We start from the raw sequence: 21,615 nt of genomic DNA on the forward strand, positions 1-21,615 counted from the left end.
TAGGTTACAATTCTAGAATGCTGATCTTTCCCAAGGATTCATTAACATGGGAGTTATTCTTTGGTCTTCCTATTGAAGCATTCTGAATGTTTACTGGCCTATTCAAACTAGAACTCCACAATAGAAGGCATTAATGGACATCAGGGATGTCCATAGTGTCATAAAATGTTTAAATAAGATTGTGTCTACATTTATATGGGAAAAGAGACATCGAGATTTCACCAAGCTACCTTAAAAAAGGCTAAGAACCAGTGTATTAAATTCTATATTTGTTTCTTAACACAGATTGGTTGGAGGGAAATGGTACTGGCTGGGAGTCACCCTCAAATTCATGTTCACTTAATTGATTCCTCATTTTAGGTAAAAAATTTTAATATACTAATTTTACACGAGTTTTACAAAAAGTACTTTAAAGTGCACATTAAACACATCTTTTGGACAAGTAAAACTAAATAGCAAGTACTTTAAGTAGGTTTTACCTAGTTTTAAGACTAATGACCATAAAGATAAAATAAGAGCATCTGACGAATGTGAAGTTAAAGGACATTTTATTTACTGATGGATTAAAAACCATAACTCCAGGCAGTGCAAAATGCACCACTGAACCCAATTACAAAGAACTGGTGTTAATACACAATGTTTAAGCAATGCTACGCTTATTTTTTGGCAAAGTGCTGTATTGTTTAGTCTGTATAGAAAACTGACCATCTATGAACCAATCAGTATAAAAAATTTCTATAAAAACAGAAAAAAAATTTAGACAGTGGCTCAAGAAAACAAGCTGCCATTTATGCATAGATTGATGTACAGTATAAACTAACCAAATGTCCCTTTTGAGTTTTCAAGTCGTTGAAAAAAATTTGTGTCCAGAAATACATTGAGAAGGCACATAGTACAACCTACAATATTCTTCAATCTCTGTTAACTGATGCCCTGCCCTTGAAAAGCAAACGTGTTCACAATTTTACTCAAGACAAAAACCAAAGCCACTTTTTTTGTTAAATAACACACACAATTATTGATTAAAGTTCCAAATCTCTCGGGGAGAACAACCAAAAAGCAAGCAAAAGCACTCATACACACCAAGCATGGAAACATGCACATCTAACCGCCCCAAGTACTGGTTTGGTTTTTAGAAGTCCACCTAGAAAACAAATACTAAAACTTTAGGCAAATAAGAGCAAAACTGGGCATTTAACAATTACACAATTTAAAAACAATGTTGTCAGGAAAATTCTCAACAATATACAAAACATTATCCACTTAAGCTGCCTTCCTTTGAATAGTAACTTCTCCTACCACACAAAGGATACTATCATAAATAGAAAAAAGGTACCCTTATCTGTACGCTTTCCCACCCCGAACCACTGTAATTGGTGTCAAATTTCAAGTGAAATTGGTACACGGCAAGGCTGACACCATTGTTTTATGTACGTTTTCTAAATAAAGCATTTTATATAAAACTTTAAGCATTAAAATAAGTAGATATGGATGCCATTTATAATACATCGACATGGCTGATGGCAGTGAAACCATCCATGATAGTAGCCCAACCTTTAAAAGAATTTAACCAGTATGTGTGGGCCTTATAAAATAAAAAGATAATTTTAAGGTAACAATACAAACATAGGCTAGTATCTCCAGTACAAGGAGCAGTCTCTTAACTGATTCTAACAACAAAAACTAATACTTGGAAACTCTTAAACTTTCTCCCTTAACCTATTTAAATTTAAATGTCTATTTTCTAGTTGGAATCCTTCATTTTTTGTTTCCAACTCAAAGAAAAGGAGGATAAGGAAGATACTCTTCTTTGCTCTCTTTTCTCAAGGGTATATAAAGACAATATATTTCCTTGAGGAAGAGAAATAGCAAAGACACTCAGATTCAATGAAAATATAAAGATTATAAACCAGTGTACCTCACAGATTTGAGAAGTAAAAACAATAGGCGATGCCAAATGGCCTTCTCAAGTTTTAAGCAAACTGTCTTCTCACTAAATCAAAGTACTGATGCAACAGAGAAGATGTAAACAGGAACAGTTTGCACTGGAACTGGAAAAATGTACAGGAAATTAATGTAAAAAAAGCTCCCTGGAATAGAAAGTCAAAAATCCAATCACTTTGCATCTTCTGCAAAAAGTTCCTCACCCAACCAATCATATAAATGCATTGCCACAGAAGATAAATAATGGATGGTTAATCTTCAACTTACAGTGCAGTACATAATTCAATTAGTTGAGGAAGAAAAAGTAATAAACATAGGATATACATTATAAAATATTTTATTAACAAAAACACAAACTTTGAGAAATGGTGCACTGTAAAAACTAAGAAACTCATTCATGAAGCACTGCTTGTGTGCACCACATATTCCAGACTTTTTCCAAGTAACATTCTGTATCATCAGTTTAGAAACAGTTAGAGCACTAAACTCAGAGGGGTCTTATTTCTCATTGCTTGAAGTTGAAAGGAAGGTGCACTAAAGCACATTGTAAACCACTAATATTTACAACAGTAAAAATAATAATTAACTTCTAATAAACTGCATTTTGGCCATGTTTCAAAGAATATTTAATAGGTCAACATCATTCTGTGTTATTATTGGTCCTGTGTTTTGCACATAGTAGATGCCTAACAAACATCTAATGACCAAGAACTTCAACTGAATTATGTAACCACTTTCTTCAATTCTTACATGTGCCAATTTTAAACAGAAACCTTAGATACTGATATAGAAACCACAGTGTGATATCACAGACGGTGTGGTAACCCTTACCCTGAACATCCCAAAGACTGAAATCATTTGTTTTCCAGGTACAAAGCATAAAAAACTAGGCCCAGATAAGGCATACAAAACGTCAGTAACTGACAGAGATGTAAATATATTTAAGGTATCAGGAAATTTGAAAAACTAATAGTAAAAACAGACCACTGTGATTTAATATACAAACCTGTTCATGCTGCCAAACAAATTCTAATGGCTGAACTTCTGTAACTCGTGAGGTACTAACAACTTGCATGTGATACATGAAAAAAGAGACCCCCATGTACTCAGATGCTCACATCCAGAAGACATTTAGCTGGTCTATTTTCAAGTTACCAACATATGGCCCTGTAACAGACGTGGTGTAAAACACACACACCTTCAGGAAAGCTCTATCTTATCTCCCAACTCTGGTAAACACAAATAGTAACAAAATAACTTCTAGCTCAGTTTGACTTTACAGACTTGGCCCCTAATTAGAAAAGAAATAAATAAAGGGGTAGTCGAAATGGACGGGGAGTAAGGAGAAAGGGGGATCTAGACTTGTTCTAAGGAGACATTCCTGGCACTTCATCACAGCCAGTGGAGAACAACCTAACACCACCATCTAACTAGACCATCTGATCTCTGCCGACTCCAAACATCCCAATCCAGTCAGAAAAGAGCCCAGCTCTTCACCTAAAAGTCTCCCATGGTTCCCTGCAGCAAGCTGCTACAGGGCTACCGAAAAATATAATAATACTTCGCATAACTATATGCTTTTCCCTTGAAAACATTGTATAGATGTGTACTTATTTAATTAGGGTTGCAGAGGAGATGGAAAAATAAGCTATTTGATTACGAAGGTGATACTACCGTTCTGTCAGTAGAATTTGCTTTTAGATTGTAAATGTGTTTAACGTAATTTCAGAGGAAACTGGTGAGAGAGTGGATGGCTCAGCAAAACCCATCACAACTGCTAAAACATAAAGTGACTCGCTAGAGGTAAGGAAAGAGATTTTCTGTGTTGAGTTAACTGGGCTCCGCGTCAAGTGAACCCTGCACCTGGCCTCATTAGCACCAACACTGAAGAACAATTGTGGCATAAAAATGGCCACAGACCCCAATCCCATCACTAAATTCAGTAGAGAGGCCTTTGGAATTACACCCAAGGTTCAGTTCTAGACAGCCCTACTTCGAATCAGTATACAGTCCTCACAGCAACTGTGAGGGAGGTAAATATTACTACTCCCCCGTTGGTGGAGGAAACAGAGGCCAAAGTGGTTAAAGATTCTGCCTGAAGCCTGAATTAAGACAAAAAATGAAAACTCAAGAAGCCAACTCGTCACTTTTCATTTAGATGCTATGAAAAGATGTCACCAGGAAGCCCCCCCACACTTGCTTGCCATTTGGCAGGACAGGCTCCATGGCAGAGGATGTATCACTGTATGTAGAAATACAAAGCCCATCTCTTTTCCCTTGGGCAGAAGTAAGCATTAAGTCACTCAAGTGCCTGGACAAGTACTTCAGAATTTATAGCTGATGTGAGGTGGCAAGTGGGCAGAGCTGGCAGGAAAGAATCCAAACAACTTCAATAGTGAACTCATGGGTTAGTCACAGACATATGTTTTTCCAAATACAATTTCACAGGTCTAATTTAATCCCTCTGCGTGTGAGACAAGCGCTTTTGTCCCACAATACCTGTAATGTCTGTACCACGTCACACAGTCACATCGGAATTACTGAACGCACTGTTCACTAACACTGAATGTACCTGAATTCCAAAATGAATTGCATGGCTAATCTGGGGGAAAAAACCCATACACACAGAAATATATCAAGTTATCTTTCAAAAGAAAGTTCAGCCATAATTCCATTATATCCATGGCAACTATCACTTGTTAATGCTTAGGTTAGTGTGTAAAAATGTATTCATTATATACAGAAAAGATTATCAAGTACTGGTCAATAAAGTGTATGGCTGACCCTGAGAAATTTTTGCTTACTCAAAAGATTGATTAAGTAATACAAAATAAAATGAAATTGAAAAGATGCCTATTCTCGTACTCAGGAAGAAATGTCTTTAAAATGCTAACTCATGTACACCTCAACAGATTTAAAAACATCCCTAAACACCAAACACTGTAATTGTATTGATATGTTTCCAAAAATATTCTGAAAAAGTTTACAAAAAAGTAAATGTTAAGAGCAAGGCATTATGTGATACACAGCAAGTAAATCTGGTTTTCAAGATAGTGTCTAAACACACTGATAAAACTATGTGATTGGTCATCAATTGGCTGTAAAGAGACAGCATTTTCATTGTCCATACACGCACGTCCACATACATATGCACAAACCAAGAGAAACCAACCAACCAAACTTGAAATTCTTAGTAATTGTACTGACGTGGGCAAGGCTGATGGACAGCCCAAGCATTGTGCTTGACTTGCCGAGAGTGGCAATCCCTGGTAAGATTTTGGCGACGAAGGCTATTTCTGTTCAGAGACTGTCTTTCACTATGTTCTCTTATCCACTGGGAAGGGCGAAAGCTCTTGGGTTGTTCCAGAAAAGCTGTATGAGAGGCAAGAGCTGCAACATAGCAATGAATGTGCTGCCCCATTTCACTTTGAGCTTCCACTCTGGAACAGAAAAAAATGAGGATGTATGAAATAACAGGGTATGTTATTAATGAAACTGAAAAAGTTACTTAGCAATTCAATTTGCCACACCATTTGTTTATGGTTGAATAAGAGCTTAGTGTCTCATGGCTGACAGATAAGTTTATATTTTGTGACCACATTGACTAATAATGGTAGAAAGGAGAAGCCAACTTTTAACAGAAATATGCCAAATAATCCACAGGTGGTTAATTTAGTAGACTGTATTTTTTTAAAAAATGCTTTACACTTTGAGTGAATTTCAATTATACAGCAAACACATTTATATAAGCTTTTCTGAGAGGGGAACTAATATTTATTGAATATCTGCATTTGCCAACTGTTTTGTAAATATTATGTGCTTTAATTCTCACCATAATGTTAAGAGGAAAATATTTTAATTCCCAAATTTTACTGATCAGAAAACTAAGGCTCAGAGATGTTAAGGTCACAATTATTAACTGATTCAACCAAGATTCTAACACAGGGCTTACTCCAAAAACCATGGTCATGAAGCAAGGTTAACACTGATGCACTGTGCCAAGAGCACCTTCAGAAGACATTTTCTGTCTCTAAGTAACACATTCTAGGAAACAAGCTGTAAATCTATATTTAAGGGGCCGGCCCCGTGGCTGAGTGGTTACGTTCGCGTGCTCTACTTCGGCGGCCCAGGGTTTCATCGGTTCGGATCCTGGGTGTGGACATGGCACCGCGCATCAGGCCACGCTGAGGTGGCGTCCCACATGCCACAACTAGAAAGACCAACAACTAAAAAAAATGTGGAACTATGTACTGGGGTGATTTGGGGAGAAAAACCAGAAGAAAAAAACGCAAAAGTCTCATTTAAATAGAATTCCATAAATTAAAAAATCTATATTTAAGAGAAATATGCATCAGGAAATTCTACTCATTTAACATTTTTCTAGGTAAGAAGCTACCCACTTAGTATTACAGAACACAACTCTGAGTTTTCAATTCATATCACAACAGGGCACATTTTGGAATGACAATTGCATAGCAATGTTAAAAAGATCCTTGGAGAACATATAATCTTAAAATATGGTTACAAACCATATAATTATTTTATAGTTTCTATATTAAAAGCTAATCAAATAGGATAGATCTAAACTATATTAACACATAACATGAAGAGTTTTAAGATTTTTAAGGGTCATTTTACACAGAAATAGCAGTTATATATTCTGCCTATAATCACTAGAGGAAAATACTGTTACCTTTTAATATCTATTTTTTAAATAGTGGAATTAAAGCAGGTCACATTAGGAAACTAACATAGAGAAGTTAAAATAAAGATAGTGGTTTTTTCTCAAGTCCTTAGCCTCCCTGCGCAGACTGATAACACACATCACAGTTTCACAGGGAATATACTTACTCTGTGCCAGTGAGTCTTATAAGCAGCTTTTCCTGGCCCTACAAATGTTAAATGGTGAACTATTAAATTACTAGTAAGACTTAAAATGCTATGTAATTTTATGTTAGATTGTGGTCAATTTTTCTTTATTATAACTGGTGTACTAAGGGTCGTTAAAGGGTATAGTACTTAATTTCAGATTATGATAGCACATGAACCTTCACAGACAATATTTAAAAAAGCTAAAATGCAATAAAACACACACTCTGAAGCCCATCTGTAAGTATGAAGTACTTTACTTTTACCTGCTTTATGGTAATATCCCCAAAGGCAGGTTGGAAACAATCTAACTTCTAAAAGACACATGATTTATTTCCTGCTCAGAAAATATACATATTTACTACATAGCCATCCCCCTAATTTTGGTAACATCTGATTTCTCCCTTGATTATTTGGGCCTTTCTTGTAAGAATTTCAAATCCAAAAAAAGGATGTTAAAAAATTTTTAGTTATTGTAAAACTATAATTTGCAGTACTTTCTTATGTTCAGAAAGAATTCATATAAAGTTAAGTGTGTTCTTTTGATCCTTTATATATGGAAAAGTACATATTTGACTATCCTATATGTTGTATCAAAACATGCAACAAGATATGAAAACAAACAAGACATTAAAAAGTGAACATTCTCACTGCATCAAAACTGCAAACACATAACCAGATGCAGTGCAACATCCTGGACTGGATGCTGGTTTGTACACACTAGATGAAATATTCTGGGCTCTACTGAGGAAATCTGAGAATGGTTTGTGGAGGAGATGAAGTGAAATTTTAGTGAAAAAAGAAAAAGGTGGAAATCATTGCCTAAAGAAGCAGGTTATAAAATAGTATATATAGCTTGATCCCATTTAGATTAAAAATGGTGTGTGTGTGAGTGCATGTGCGTGAGTGCATGCGCATGGGCACGGGCACATACCGAAAAAACAATATGGAAGGATACATGCCCTGAGGTCTTAACAGTATTCATCTCTAGGTTGTGAGAATATTACTCTAAAATTTTACATTTTTGCATATTCGCATTTTCTAATTTTCTGCAATGCATACATACTGCTTCTATAATAAGTTACTTACAAAGCTGCTGAATACACATACACACACGTACTCTTCAAATACTGCAAAGTAAATCTACAATGCCACTAAATTTAAAGTGACTATTAATCATGCTAAATTCTTGAGTAGAACATCTCAGAGGTGAATCAGGTGGGAAGAATTTTTAAGAACTGAAGAAATTAATTTCAATCAATTATAAAATAATTAAATCAATATCACCTCCAAAAAATTATATTTTAAATTTTTGTTGGAATGCCTGAAACACTAACCTTTTGAAAAACTTATAGCGCTGAATAAAGTGCCAGTTAAAGTAACATTTCCCATCAAAGATCTTACCCAGTATAAAGCCTGGGTAACCAGGGGCTGGCCCCGTGACCGAGTGGTTAAGTTCTCATGCTCGGCTTCGGCAGCCCAGGGTTTCGCCGGTTCAGATCCTGGGCACGGACATGGCACTGCTCATCAGGCCACACTGAGGTGGCATCCCACATGCCACAACTAGAAGGACTCACAACTAAAATATACAACTACGTGCTGGGGGAATTTGGGGAGAAAAAGCAGAAAAAAAAAAAGAAGATTGGCAACAGATGTTAGCTCAGGTACCAATCTTTAAAAAAAGGAAAAAAAGAAAAGCCTGGGTAACCATAAGCCAAGTGTTTTCCAATTTGGTACAAGCATATGTTTATCCTCATTCCAGATCATCTACAATATTGAGACTTGAGAGTGCAGCAAACTCCGGTAAAGTTAACAAATTAATGAGCTGCCTGGGCTTTGTTTATATTTGGCAAACAGGAAATAGCAGAAGATATATACAATGGTCTAGTTAGTAGACTTGGAGCCTGGACAATCCAAAAAGAGGCCCTTTGGATGATAGCACTAACCACAGGAATATTCTGAACTGCTCCTAAGAATCCAATTCACCTGTACCCTTGACAGTTATTAAGGGAATTAAGTCAGTGCAGCATCTCCAAAATACTGTAACACCATGAGGAACATTCCACTAACATGCATCATGGACCAGCAGGACTTTGAGCAAATTAACATGGCCATGGGCTTTATTTTAGTGGGTGGGAACAATCTCGAATATATTCCCTGAATAGAGGCCACAGGACGTCTACAAGTTTGTTTTGGAACATATCACTCTTCACTGACCAGGACCCTCCATGAACCTTTCTAGACCCCCAACCCACCTGCCATTCAAACAGAGCCTTTCAGACCACTGGGCACCCCCACAGACCAACAAAACATTGTTTCGGTGTGAACTCTTTCCTTTGTAAGGCAGAAAATAACTCTTTGAGCAAAACGTTTTGGTAAAACTGCCATTTTACTTTAGGCTTAAGATTTCTCAGGTTTTCAAGGTTAAGTGCCATTTGATGTGACCTAGCTAGGACTACTTGGAAGAAAATAGAGTTGCATTTTAAGATGTACTATTCTTGTCGAATTTGATACCCCAAATAATCCAGTCTACAAAGTGCTAGAGTTATATTCTAAGATACTTAGCAGGAATGCAAGTCTTTTCTTTCCATTCAGTAGCAGAATATTATAAATGAGACAGCTCTCCACTATATAACTGGGGCCATGATACAACTAACTTTTTTTCTTTCACAGTATCTTATATGCAAATGTCATTGGTTTCCTACAAAATCATCCTCTTCTCCTAAGTGTTTGCCATTTGAAAGTCACTCAGCATGTCAGCAACCTGCTTTCAAAAGGTCTGCAAAATGATAACAAACATGTGTGTATTTATGTATACACATATACAGAGAGGTAGAATGTTAACAAATGCTTTGAAGAAAATAATAAAACAAGGATATATGACTAACTTTTTTGAAAATTTATAATGAACAAGTTTTTTCATACATCAATTGCCTTGTGCACTGTGCAGATACTTTCATGAATCTCTAACAAGATTACTTTGCATCTTCTAAAAACTTAGCTTTGCATTGTAGTAGAAATAAATAAAATGCATGCTAAACAGACTGCATGTGGAGAGAGTAAAATACAACATACCTGGGACTACTTGGGTTATGAAATTCGTCAGTCCCACAGCTGGCCTCATTGAGACTGGGGCAGGAGTTATGCACGGCATAGACAGACATGCTGGGATGTTCGATGAGAAGGTTTTCCATAGGACTGGTTTCCACCTTGATAGTGGTTAATCCACCTGCAGTAAAACATGGGGGAGGGGTGATAAACCAGCTCTCCTCCATTGGACAGGATTCAAACTGGAGGAAGCAGGAATCACTTGTATCAGCCAAGCACTCAAGAGATGCAGGTAAACAGGAAAAGACTGAAGGATGCTCAGTAGGTGCCTCTTCACTGATGTCTTCTTCCTCGTCCTCTGCTGCTGAGAAACCAGTGCAAGTGTCTAGATGGTAGTCCACAGGCATTGGTGAAGTCCCACGGGAGGACAAGTATCATGGTGATATCACAGAGCACGGAAAAAGAAGAGACAATACTGTTAGCTGATGCTTAGATTCCCCCCTCATTTAGGTCAGAAACAAAACCAGTTATATTCACTCATAGTGATTATAATTTCTGAGCACTGTGTATGTGTGTATGGGACGGATTATGTTGGCTTTACAGGAATAGTTTTAAGACTGTTTCTCTTCTGCTGAGTAAACATATAACGAGCTATGTGGATTACTGCTTGTTGAGTATTAGAGTTTCCTATTAAAGTGCCTCTAATTTGATCAGGGTAGAAGAGTTGCAAAACTGGAAAGTGATGTCAATGAACTTCACTGATTGATTGTCTGGCATGGGATGTTTCCTGTAATTTTTTTAGACAAATTCCTGCTTAATTACTTTTAAGGCTTAAAAACCTTCAGATTTTACTGGTTTACTTATGCAAAAACTGAGATGCAAGAGTTTCTACTGTTACTGTGATGATTAACCACTGAGAATACCTTACCTATGAAGTCAACAAGAATCCATTCATCATCTTCTTTCTCACTAAATTCTGGTTCTTTGTTGGAAGAAGTACTGACTTCAGCCACAAACATTTTATTCAGTCTCTGGAACATTGTTAAGGCAAGACTGAAACTTTGGCAGGATGCCTTGATAGCTGAGATTTCAAAACCCCGTCTTCAGACAACCTGATGGCACCAACAGGAGATTAAAGTGCACGAGGTGCTTGTTCAACTTAGGCAAAAAGCAAGAAGAGTCATTATCCCTAAAACAAAACAGAGAAAGAAGGTTATTTTAAACCAGCGTGTATTTACATAATATTTGAATATGTTTTAATAATTTAGAAGTACACACACGCACCCTTAGAAGAAAGCACATGCCTTAGCCTACATCTACAGCTGTTCCCCTCCTGCAGGAGTCAAAACACAAGAATTGCAGTATCTCTTATTTACAAAACATTATAAATGGAGTACTCAAATGCCAACTGTGAATATCTTAAAATGTGAACTAAAAGGGAAGGAGTTGGTTCTTTTTCACATTTGTGCTTTTATAATAAGAGATTTGAATAAATGTATTTTAAACTGCAATACTGGGGCCGGCCCCATGGCCGAGTGGTTAAGTTGGCACACTCCGCTGCGGGGGCCCAGGGTTTTATCGGTTCGGATCCTGGGCGTGGACACAGCACCACTGGTCAGGCCATGCTGAGGCGGTGACCCACATGTCACAACAAGAAGGACCCACAATTACAATATACAACTATGTGCCAGGGGGCTTTGGGAAGAAAAAGGAAAATTAAAATCTTTAAAAAAGAAAAATTGCAATACTGCTTTTCTCTAAGTAGAGGAACAAAAACTAGATGTTAACGTTCTTGCTATGATATTAAGCTGCCCAGAAGCTGCCAAATAAGCCCAGCAATAGTGCCCAGTGACCGCCATTATGCCAGCTTTCATCTTTCCTGACTCATTTTCTCCTCTGCTCTGTACTTCTCGTGTGACTGTAAGCATCCCAAATTAAAATCTGTAAGTGCAGCATACTTTGACCTTCAAAACACTTCCTACAGCGGGCATGCAGAGATTTACAATGTAGAAAACTGAGCTGACAGTGAGTAGAACTGGACACAACCATTCACTGCGTGGTGGCTAAGCAGTTAGTGCTGTGGTCAGTGTGCCTGGATTCAAGTGCTGGGTCTGCTGCTCATGCCCTATGTGAATCAGGAAGTTACACTACTTCAGTTGGTAATAGTTCCTACCTCATGGAGTTCTGGTGAGTTTTAAATGAGGAACTCCAGCCTTGTCTCATCTTATTCTGGAACTCCAGAATATATCCATTTCTCCCTGGTTACCTGATGGGCATATCGAACCTAACACACACCAAAGAGTACTTTTAATTTTTTCCTCACAAACTTAGTCAGGTACACTGTCCTTCAGCAGCATCCAGCAGTTATTCAGGCCAAAAATGTAGCAGTTACCCTTGACTTGTGCCCTACCATCCCCCATGCTCCACACCCAACCCCTCATCAAACTATCAGCAAGTCCTACTGACTCTAGCTGCACATGTAGCTTGAAGCCGCCTACTTCTCTCCAACATTCTTGTCCTAGTTGAAGCCAAGCTGGTGTCTCTCTGGACTTTGCCAATATCTACCTCCTAGATGGTCTCCATGAGCTACTCTAGTAAAATGAGATAATACAGGCAACATATTCAGCAAGGCACTTGGCCCAAAGTTCTCAATGTCAACTATTATTCTGCAGATATTTACTGAGCACCTATTACACAGCAGGCATAGTGCTCAGCACAGGGAGAAGCAGTGAATAAGGCCCTCCACAGCAAGTGTAACAACCCCAGGTGATGAATGCCACAGAAGGAGAAATACTGATCTTCCTCAGATCTATGCACGTGGAGGTCAGGGAAGGACTTCCGCAATAAATGACTTCAATCTTGAGTGGTTGAGAAGATCAAGAATGGAGGAAGGGGGAGAAGGAACACGGTGGAAACCTGTAGATGAGTGAGGATGTGGCACCTTCAGCATGGCTCAAGATCCAGATGGAAGGTTGTGAGAACAGACATGGGGCGCTAAGCGGGAACCAGATCCTGCAGGACCTTGTAAGCCAGAAGTTAAGGGGAGGGAAAAGTCAAAGATGACCCAGGTTTATGGCCTGACTATTTAGTGGATTAGGAATACTACAGAAGGTGAAGGTTGGGCATTTTGGACATGCAGACTTCGGGAAATCTGTAAGTCACGCACCTGGAGACATTTAGAAGGGAGCTCAATACAGGGCTCTGGTGGGGGCACAGATCTGCTGGGGGCACAGATTTGGGAATTGTCAACACAAAGTGGGTGACACAAACCATAAGAGTAGATGAGATCATCCAGGAATGGTAACAGGCACCTTGCTAAATGACCCTTCTTTTTCTCACAAGCATCAATCTTGAATCCATAACTTCAGACTCTTGACATTTCATTTTCAAAAGACATCTTTAGCTGTAAACGTAGTTAGAATCTGTGGTTGATGAGACTCCTGGTTCAATTCTTTATGTGCAAATTGTACTGCTGAAATTGTCTGGCACGCTACTACGAATGTGTAGTATTATGAATGTGTTCAAATAAATGACATTTGAACATTTTTCTGGTCACAATCCATCGTCCTCAGCAATTAATTATTAAAAACTGGTAAACAGGAAGTGTCACTTGCCTAACCAGTCTTCCTGAAACCATTCTGCAGAGCAACATGGCCACATCATGAAGGATGGAGCTCTAGTAAGAGAATTCAAGTTCAGATTTATGTTCCATATTAGAGAAATTAGAACAAAAGCAGGCTGTGTAGTTTGCCTGACTTACTGGGTGTGATAGTTAGATCTCATAAGATGAGCTTTCACAAGCTCTGATGTAGATAAGGTTTTGAGCATATAAACAAAGATATTTTTTAAATCTTTCCCCTATTTCTCTAAAATTATGGAGGCAGATATTGGGCCCAGGTACAATTGTGTGTCTGATGAACCAGGTTAGAATGATCCCAGTTCTCTTGAGTACAGGTCTGGGCTCAGGCCAGACATCAGGAAGGAAACTGGAGCTGTTGGGGGAGTAGGAGAGCACCCCACAGGGGAACCCTTACTCATCCTGAATGAGTGCCTTGTCCCCTGACTGTGATGCTGTGTGAGGGTAAGGTGGGGCCCAGGCTGGTTAAGTGGCAGCTACAAGGCAGAAAACATCACTAGAGGTACTGAGAATTGGGCAGCTTCAGGTTTCCAATTGCAAATTTCTCTCTCTGGCTAAAGCTCCAAACTCATATAACGGAAGCCAGCTTATGCCTGGAACATACGTAACTGCCACAGGAAACGTATCTGCAGAGGAGCTTTCTATAGGGCAGCATAAGTCGATCTTCTTTCAGTTTCCCAAAGTGAGGCTGCCTCCAGATGTCTCATGTCTCCTGCAAGGGCAACCAACCTTGGGTGGGTAGTGTCCAGGAGCCCACCCAGGCAAGGAAAGAGCTCATCCTCACCTCTCCCTCGCCACTGGTGGTATTTACATGACACACCTGTTGAGGCCCTATGGGAAGGACACAAAGTGGAATCTTGGGGAGGGGTGGAAGGAGCACTGACCTGGACAGCAGCAAGAGAGGGTTCTGGCTCTGCTTCTACCACAGGTGGCTGGAGCTACACAATTTAGCCCTTCTGAGCCTCGATCTCACTGTGAGAAAAATGGGGAGACTGGGTTGGATCACCCCTTTCCTCTTCCCACAGACTTCTAGCAGAATGAAGTGATGCTGATCTAATTATGCAAACTTCCTTTGGCCCTGTTTTCTGTAGGTGTCACAAAGGACAAGGAGCTGTTGGAGAGACCCCAATGTTTAAAACTGTCCAATGAGGTGACTGCCAGGCACATTAGGTGAATGAACACTTGAAATGCAACCAGTGTGACTGAGAAACTGAATTTTAAATTTTATTTAATTTTAATCCATTTAAAATGTAAACTTAAAAGCTGACAATTGAGCCAATTTGGGGAAAACTTTCAAGTACATTTGGAACAACTGATTATTTCCAGTAAAAATTTTACATCTGAATTAAGATGTGCCCTATGTATAAATACACTGGAGTGTATTTCAAAGACTTAGTACCCCTCGCAAAAGAATGTAAAATATCACAATAATTTTCATATTGATTCTATATTGAAATAATGAATAATTTTGGATATATTAGGTTAAATAAAATATATTAATAAAATTAATTTTGCCTGCTGTTTCCTTTTTTTTAAAGATTGGCACCTGAGCTAACATCTGTTGCCAATCTTCTTTTCTTCTTCTTCTTCTGCCCAAAGCCCCCCAGTACATAGTTGTATATCCTAGCTGTGAGTGCCTGTGGTTGTGTAGGTGGGACACTGCCTCAACACGGCCTGATGAGCGGTGCCACGTCTGCGCCCAGGATCTGAACTGGCGAAACCCTCGGCCACAAAAGCAAAGCGTGTGAACTTAACCACTTGGCCACAGAGCCGGCCCCTGCTCTTTTCCTTTTTTAATATGCCTACTAGAAAATTTAAATATACATATAGCTTACATTATATATTTCTATTGGACAGTGCTATTCTAGAAATATCTCTCTAAAATCTTGATGGCCTATCCTCCCACCGATGACCCAGAGACTGTCCCTACTTGGTCATTGCTACTCTTTACGGTGGCTGCTGCCCAGGAACGGAGGTTCTTGATGAGGCTGATTCTGTGTGGAGCTAAAAGTCAAAGCAGAACTTCAAACTTCACTCCTTACCACGTCACTTTTTGATATTCACAACTCTAGGGCAATGATAAAACTAAAGGGAAAATTCCAGAGAAAGCATGTGTCCTACAAGGACAAATTTACAAATATAGCTCTGGAATTCAGTGAAGAGGTAGAGCCAAAGAAGAGTAGGTGGGGCAGTGCCCCGGGCTGCTGGGGCACCTGCATGCTTTCAGTGGTAACCAATTTCAGCCAGGCAGTCTCACCCTAGTGGAGAAAAGAAACAAAGTGTCTGCCCCCCCTCCCCCAGGCATTTCAAGAAGGCCGCTTTGTCCCTGTCTTGCTGGCTCAAGATGCCTCCACCCCCTCCTTAAAAAAAAAGTCTGTTTTATTATAAAATGAACAAAACTACATTATAGAAAGTTTACAAAATAATAAGGAAATAATTATTCCACTGCCTTGTGGCATCCCCGGCACCATATTGTGCATTTTCTTCTACACATAAGGTTTCTTTTTATCATAGTTGTGGTCTAGTGAATGCACAATTTTGTATCCTGCTTTGTTACTTAACATTTTATCGTTGATGTTTTTCATATTATTACATGAGGAGAAATGCTCTGTGGGCAGAGAAAGGTGGCTGAGTTTAATATTTACAAGGAAGGACATTCTAGTTTGAGAACTTAGCAAAGGAGTTGCTAGTCAGGAAGAGCTTGGTAGTATAACTTATTTTCTCTCTTTTTTTTTTGTGGAAGATTAATCCTGAGCTAACTGCTGCCAATCCTCCTCTTTTTGCTGAGGAAGACTGACCCTGAGTAACACTCCTGCCCATCTTCCTCTACTTTACACGTGGGACGCCTACCACAGCATGGCTTTTGCCAAGCGGTGCCATGTCCACACCCGAGATCCAGTGAACCCTGGGCCACCAAAGCGGAACGTGCGCGCTTAACCGCTGCGCCACTGGGCCGGGCCCTATTTTCTCATTTTTAAGACAAGTCACCAAAGCCTGCTATGTTTGAAATCTTAGCTTTGCTACTTGGAACTTGTGTGAACCTGCGATATTAAGTAACCTTTGGGTACTTCAGTTTTCTTATCTCTAAAATGGGGATGATAGTGCTGACTTGAGCATTAAGTGTGTATCACTTAGAATAGTGCCTGACACATAGTAGGCAGCCAGCAAATGGTAACTTGAAATATTAAAAATAACTTGGAAAAATAAAGTTCATTCCAAGCCATTGTGTGACTGTGAACAAGTCATTTAGCATCTTTGGGTCTGAACATCTTCTTCTGCAAACTGTCCATATAATATAATTAGAGCTACAATTTGCTGAATACTTATTGTTGTATATGACAGGGACTTGAAGTACTTATTTGTCCCACTGTACTAATAATAATACTGACGCTCAGAAATTAAGTAACTTGCTCAAAAGTGACAGAGCCAGTCAGGGGTGGAGCCAGCATGACAGCATAAGTCTGTCTGGCTCCAGGTGCCTTGCCTTCCCCTGCACTTGATCTTTCAGGCTCCTTCCAGCCTCAACTCTGGCTCTATGAACTTTAGAGGACAGTGCTTTTCAGCTGGTTTTGGCTGCCAGTAGGAGGCTCCAAAAATAACATTTTTAAATTAAAGAAAAAAAAAACCCCACAACTTTGATGATCTAACTTCTAACTATGTGTAGAGTTGTGGCTTCTTGACAGTTTCAAAATATCAGGTGGCTATCCTAACACATCTTGATTGTAAAGCAGCCTCAAAATTATCTTTCTCTTTATATCTCATCCTCTCTCACCAGTTTAGAAAAATAAATATGCTGATTCAAGTAATTTAAAATAGATTTTAAAATGCAGAAAAACCAAGCCAAGAAAGTTGTCTTTGCTTGTTTCACTTCCACTCGCCTGTTCAACTAGCTACAGGGAAGCTGGTGTCCCAGGAACCCTCTACTGTCTGAGCTGAAGACTGAATGACAGTGGACAAAGACAGCAGTAAGCAGTAATTCAGTGCCTGTTAACCTTAAATTGTGAAAGTAGAGCCATTCCCAAGAGAAATATGAGGGGGCAATGGAGGGAGCATTCAGAGAAAAGAACAAAAGACAGGATGAAAAAACAAGAGACCTTGGTCACAGAAATTAGTAAGGTCCTGGTTCCAGGCAGGGGCCTCTGAAAATTACACTCCCATTTCAGATTATAGTGGCTGTGACTTAAAATCAAAAGCTTCCGAGTGCTTTTCACATCTGCAATGAAAAATGTATTTCAATTACCAAGCAAGTGATGTCAGGATCTTGGGGCACCTCATTATTACCTGTGTCCAATGACCCCATGGGTCACTTCCCCCCGCCTTGTCCTGAAACTACTGTGTATTCAGAAAAGGCTCTTTCAGCAATGGATGTCCAAGTCCTTGGAAGTTAGCAATGGAAAGGGGTTCTTCCTTAATCTACTCTAAATTGGAATTGACATAGAAGATAATGAGAAGATGCAATTAGGAAATATAATAAAAACAAAGAATCCTCACCTACAATTCATCTGCAACTTAGAAAGAGAAAACATCATTTCCTTTTAATTGCCTGTGTGATCTTGAGTAAATTACTTAATCTCTCTGGGTTTCAGGTTTCCTATCTGTGAGATAATAAAGCCTATTTCATAGAGTTATTGTGAGGATCAAATAAACTAATGCATGTAAAGCCCTCAGCATAGTATATGACACATAATAAGTGCTCAATCAGTGTGAGTAATCAAAACAATTAGGACTTTAATTATGATGGGCAATAAAGTGCTCTATCCACAGGTCTAAGTTCACACAGCCAGGTGTAAGATCAAGCAGGGTCAAGAAATATACAACCGACAGGCAGGCACCTAAGCACCAGTCGCTAGGTAACAGAGCAAGGTTCCCCGTGGCCACAGGGCCCCCTGTGCTACCAAACTCGACCTAAGTCCAGGAGGGCTGCTGGAGGAGGAGGGCTGCTGGAGAAGGAGGAACAGGACTGCTGAGGAGGAGGACAGCTGAGGAGGAGGAAGACTGCTGGAGGAGGAGGACAGCTGAGGAGGAGGAAGACTGCTGGAGGAGGAGGAACAGGACTGCTGAGGAGGAGGACAGCCGAGGAGGAGGAAGACTGCTGGAGGAGGAGGTCTGCTGGAGGAGGAGGGCTGCTGAAGGAGGAGGATTAGAGTTGGAGGAGGGCTGGAGGAGGAGGGTTGCTGAGGAGGAGAGCTGCTGGAAGAGGAGGAGGAGGAAGAGGACTCCTGAGGAGAAGAACAGCTGAGGAGGAGGAGGGCTGCTGGAGGAGGAGGGCTGGAGGAGGACTGCTGAGGAGGAGGGCTGCTGAAGGAGGAGGACTGGAGCAGGAGAGTTGGAGGAGGGTGCTGAGAAGGAGGGCTGCTGGAGGAGGAGAGTTGGAGGAGGAGAGTTGGAGCAGGGCTGCTGGAGGAGGAGAGTTGGAGGAGGGCTGCTGAGGAGGAGGGCTGCTGGAGGAGGAGGTGAGCGGCGGGGCCACGGACTCCCAGGGATGCCTCCCGGGGCGACGGCCGAGGTCGCTGCTCTAGGAGCCGGGGATCCCGGCCGCCGAGGCGCGAGCTGGCAGCCCGAGTCGCACTGCCGGGTGCAGGGGGAGGAGGAGGAGGAGGAGAAAGGGGGGCGGTCCCGCCGCGGCCAAGAAAACAGGCCACGCTCGGGGGAGGAGGCAGAAACCAAATACCCAACCGCCGCCCAGCGCTGGGGCTCGGCTCCTCCGCCCGCACCCCGGGGCCGCGGGCCCGCCGAGCGCGGCCAAGGGGCTGGGCGGCCGGGGCGGCGAGGGAGGAGGGCGCCCGCCAGCGGCCCGGCGGCGCGGGGCAGGCGCTGCGGTCGAGGCAGCGCCGCCGGGCCGGGCCTGCCCGCACTTACGTGGGCCCGAGCTGCAGCGTGCAGGGCGGAGAGGGCCGGGCGCCGGCGCGGGGCTGCTGAGGTAGCCGCGGCTCCCGGACGGCGGGCGCGGGTGCGGGGCCGGTCCAGCCCTCCTGTTGCGGCGCCGCTGCCGCCGGCGGCCCGTCTCGCTCCTTTTGTTGTTGTGCAGCGCTGGGAACAGCTGATCGGCCGCTGCGCCCGCCCGTCGGGCCCGCCCGCCCGGCCGCCCCGCCCCGGGGCCGCGCCAGCCCCGGCCCCACCAATCGGCGGCGCGGGGGCCCCGGGGCCGCCCTGCGAGAGGTTGTCACTAACGCACGTGACCTGGCGCCGAGCTGGGCGACGCTCTCAAGTTAGAAACAAGCCCGGGCAACAAAAGCCGGGTGCCGAGGCGAGAGAAGAGGGGCCGGCGGACGGCAGGGGGAGAAGGGGATGTGGGAGGGGCGGGTGGTACTGGGGGGACTGGGAGAGGAGAGGAGGGGCTGGAGGCGAACAGAACTGAGAACCCTAGGAGTGTGAGGAGGAACTGAAGGGCGAGAGGAAGAGCCCACCCTAGTGGTCCCTTTGGCCAAGTGAGGGCCCAAAGGTTTGAGGCACCAAGGGACGCAAAACATACTTTGCTGTGAGAGAAAAATTAATGGCATTGCAAGTGATGGTGGCCAAAGATCCCAAGGAGCCCATTCAGGCCAGCGTAGGCGTGAAACCATAGACAGGCCCACTTTTTGGCCTTCTTGAGAAGGAAAGTCTGGGCTGCAGAGATAGGGGATGCTGGCCCACTCAACCTCCTTTTAAGACAAGGTGGTAACTGACGCTAGGAGCTGACTGAACTTGCCTGTAGGCGCAGGGTTCAACTGACTGGCCCCCGAGGCAGAAGAGGCCCTCAGACCAGGCCAAAGGCAGAGAGGTCAGAAGCCTGGAGGACTCTCTGTGCTACCCGACCAGAAGAACCCTTGAGGAAGAAGAGTTAGCTCTGCTTCTTCCTCGGGCTCTGCATCCAAGCTCTCAGGTGACCCAGGGAGGTTATGACCTCTGTTTTACTGTTTACATACCTGCAAACTGTGGACATTCACACAGGGCCTACCTGCTCTTTGGGTTACTTAGAGTGAGAAGAAAATAGAGACAGTGGGTTTGAAAATGCTTTCCAAACCAAAGTTCTGAATACCTATAGATGGATTAACTGTGTCCGGCAAAGGCAAGAGAGTCATGTGGAGGCATCTCTACTCATGTGGATCCTGTTTGGACTGAGGTGCAATTAATTCTCTGACCCGGCGTGAAGTTTATAGCAACTCTCAACAGATAGATCATACATTAGAGTATCTGAAAGCCTCACATTCTGACCCTCCAAGAATCCTGTGATCAGTCCATTTCCAACAATGCCGGTTTTAAAGAATGTAAATCAAAGTGCAGGTGATTGTCTCTCAGCCTGGAGTAATAACCAACATATGGTGGCCATTTGACTTTTTTCTCAGGAGATAGACCAATACTGTAACTTGTAGACTGGACAATCTCACAAAATTGGGCATGCTTTGGATTTTAGGGTTTGGCAAATCAGGCTCATTCTAATATTTTCTCTCAAATGTCATTGCTACATTAGGAGCCCCACTATCTCTTGTTTCTTCTTAGGAATTCATGAGGAGACCATCTTCCCATTTAGAACCAAGGCATGACAATAATTATGCGGATCTAATTTTTAAAAAGTCAAATTGAGACTTTTTCCAACTTGGGAAGGTTTATCACCATTAATGGCAAAATGGGAAATCATATAATACCTTGTTATGATTGAGAAAGCAATGTGAGGAAGATGATGTTTCCAAAGACGGTCACAACAGTATTTCATCATGAAGTGGAGTCTATTTGCCTTCCCCTTGAATCTGGGCTGGCCCTATGACTGCTTTTTTTTTTCTCAAATATTGGTACCTGAACTAACAACTGTTGCCAATCTTCTTTTTTTTTTTTCCTTCTTCTTCCCCGCAATGTCCCCCAGTACATAGTTGTATATTCTAGTTGTGACCTATGACTGCTTTGACGAGTAGAACATGGCAGAAATAATGTGCTAGGACTTCTAAGACCAGGCATTAGAAAGCCTGACAGCTTCTGCTTTGCCTTCTGGGGAAAGCTACACACCGCATAAGAAGAGACCACCATGCTCTGAGGAAGCCCAAGCTAGTGATGTGGAGAGGCTTCGTGGAAAGAGAAAGATGCCTGGCCAGCCCATAGATATTCTGCCCATCGCAGCTGAGGTACCAGAGATATGAGTGAAA

At 41.8% G+C, this 21,615-nt stretch overlaps 1 protein-coding gene across 7 annotated transcripts; it reads right to left on the minus strand.

Annotated features, from left to right (window-relative positions):
• Positions 1-531: 531 nt before the first annotated feature.
• On the minus strand, positions 532-19,587 carry TP53INP1 (tumor protein p53 inducible nuclear protein 1). 7 transcript variants are annotated; one of them, XM_070481359.1, is made up of 6 exons: positions 19,358-19,583; positions 17,593-17,711; positions 10,790-11,050; positions 9,889-10,246; positions 6,796-6,833; positions 532-5,384 (listed from the first exon to the last, which is right to left on the minus strand). In XM_070481359.1, exons 3-5 carry the CDS (start codon positions 10,899-10,901, stop codon positions 6,812-6,814), a joined length of 492 nt encoding a protein of 163 aa, XP_070337460.1. In that variant the 5' UTR covers positions 10,902-11,050; positions 17,593-17,711; positions 19,358-19,583; the 3' UTR covers positions 532-5,384; positions 6,796-6,811. The 7 variants fall into 7 exon arrangements, with proteins under 7 accessions (XP_070337460.1, XP_044599896.2, XP_044599899.2 ...); XM_044743961.2 differs by lacking the exon at positions 6,796-6,833 and adding an exon at positions 14,383-14,470; XM_044743964.2 differs by lacking the exon at positions 17,593-17,711 and having other exon boundaries at positions 19,358-19,587.
• Between the last annotated feature and the right edge of the window lie 2,028 nt (positions 19,588-21,615).

This window comes from Equus asinus, chromosome 12, assembly GCF_041296235.1.
Source record: "Equus asinus isolate D_3611 breed Donkey chromosome 12, EquAss-T2T_v2, whole genome shotgun sequence".
Taxonomy (NCBI): Eukaryota; Metazoa; Chordata; class Mammalia; order Perissodactyla; family Equidae; genus Equus; species Equus asinus.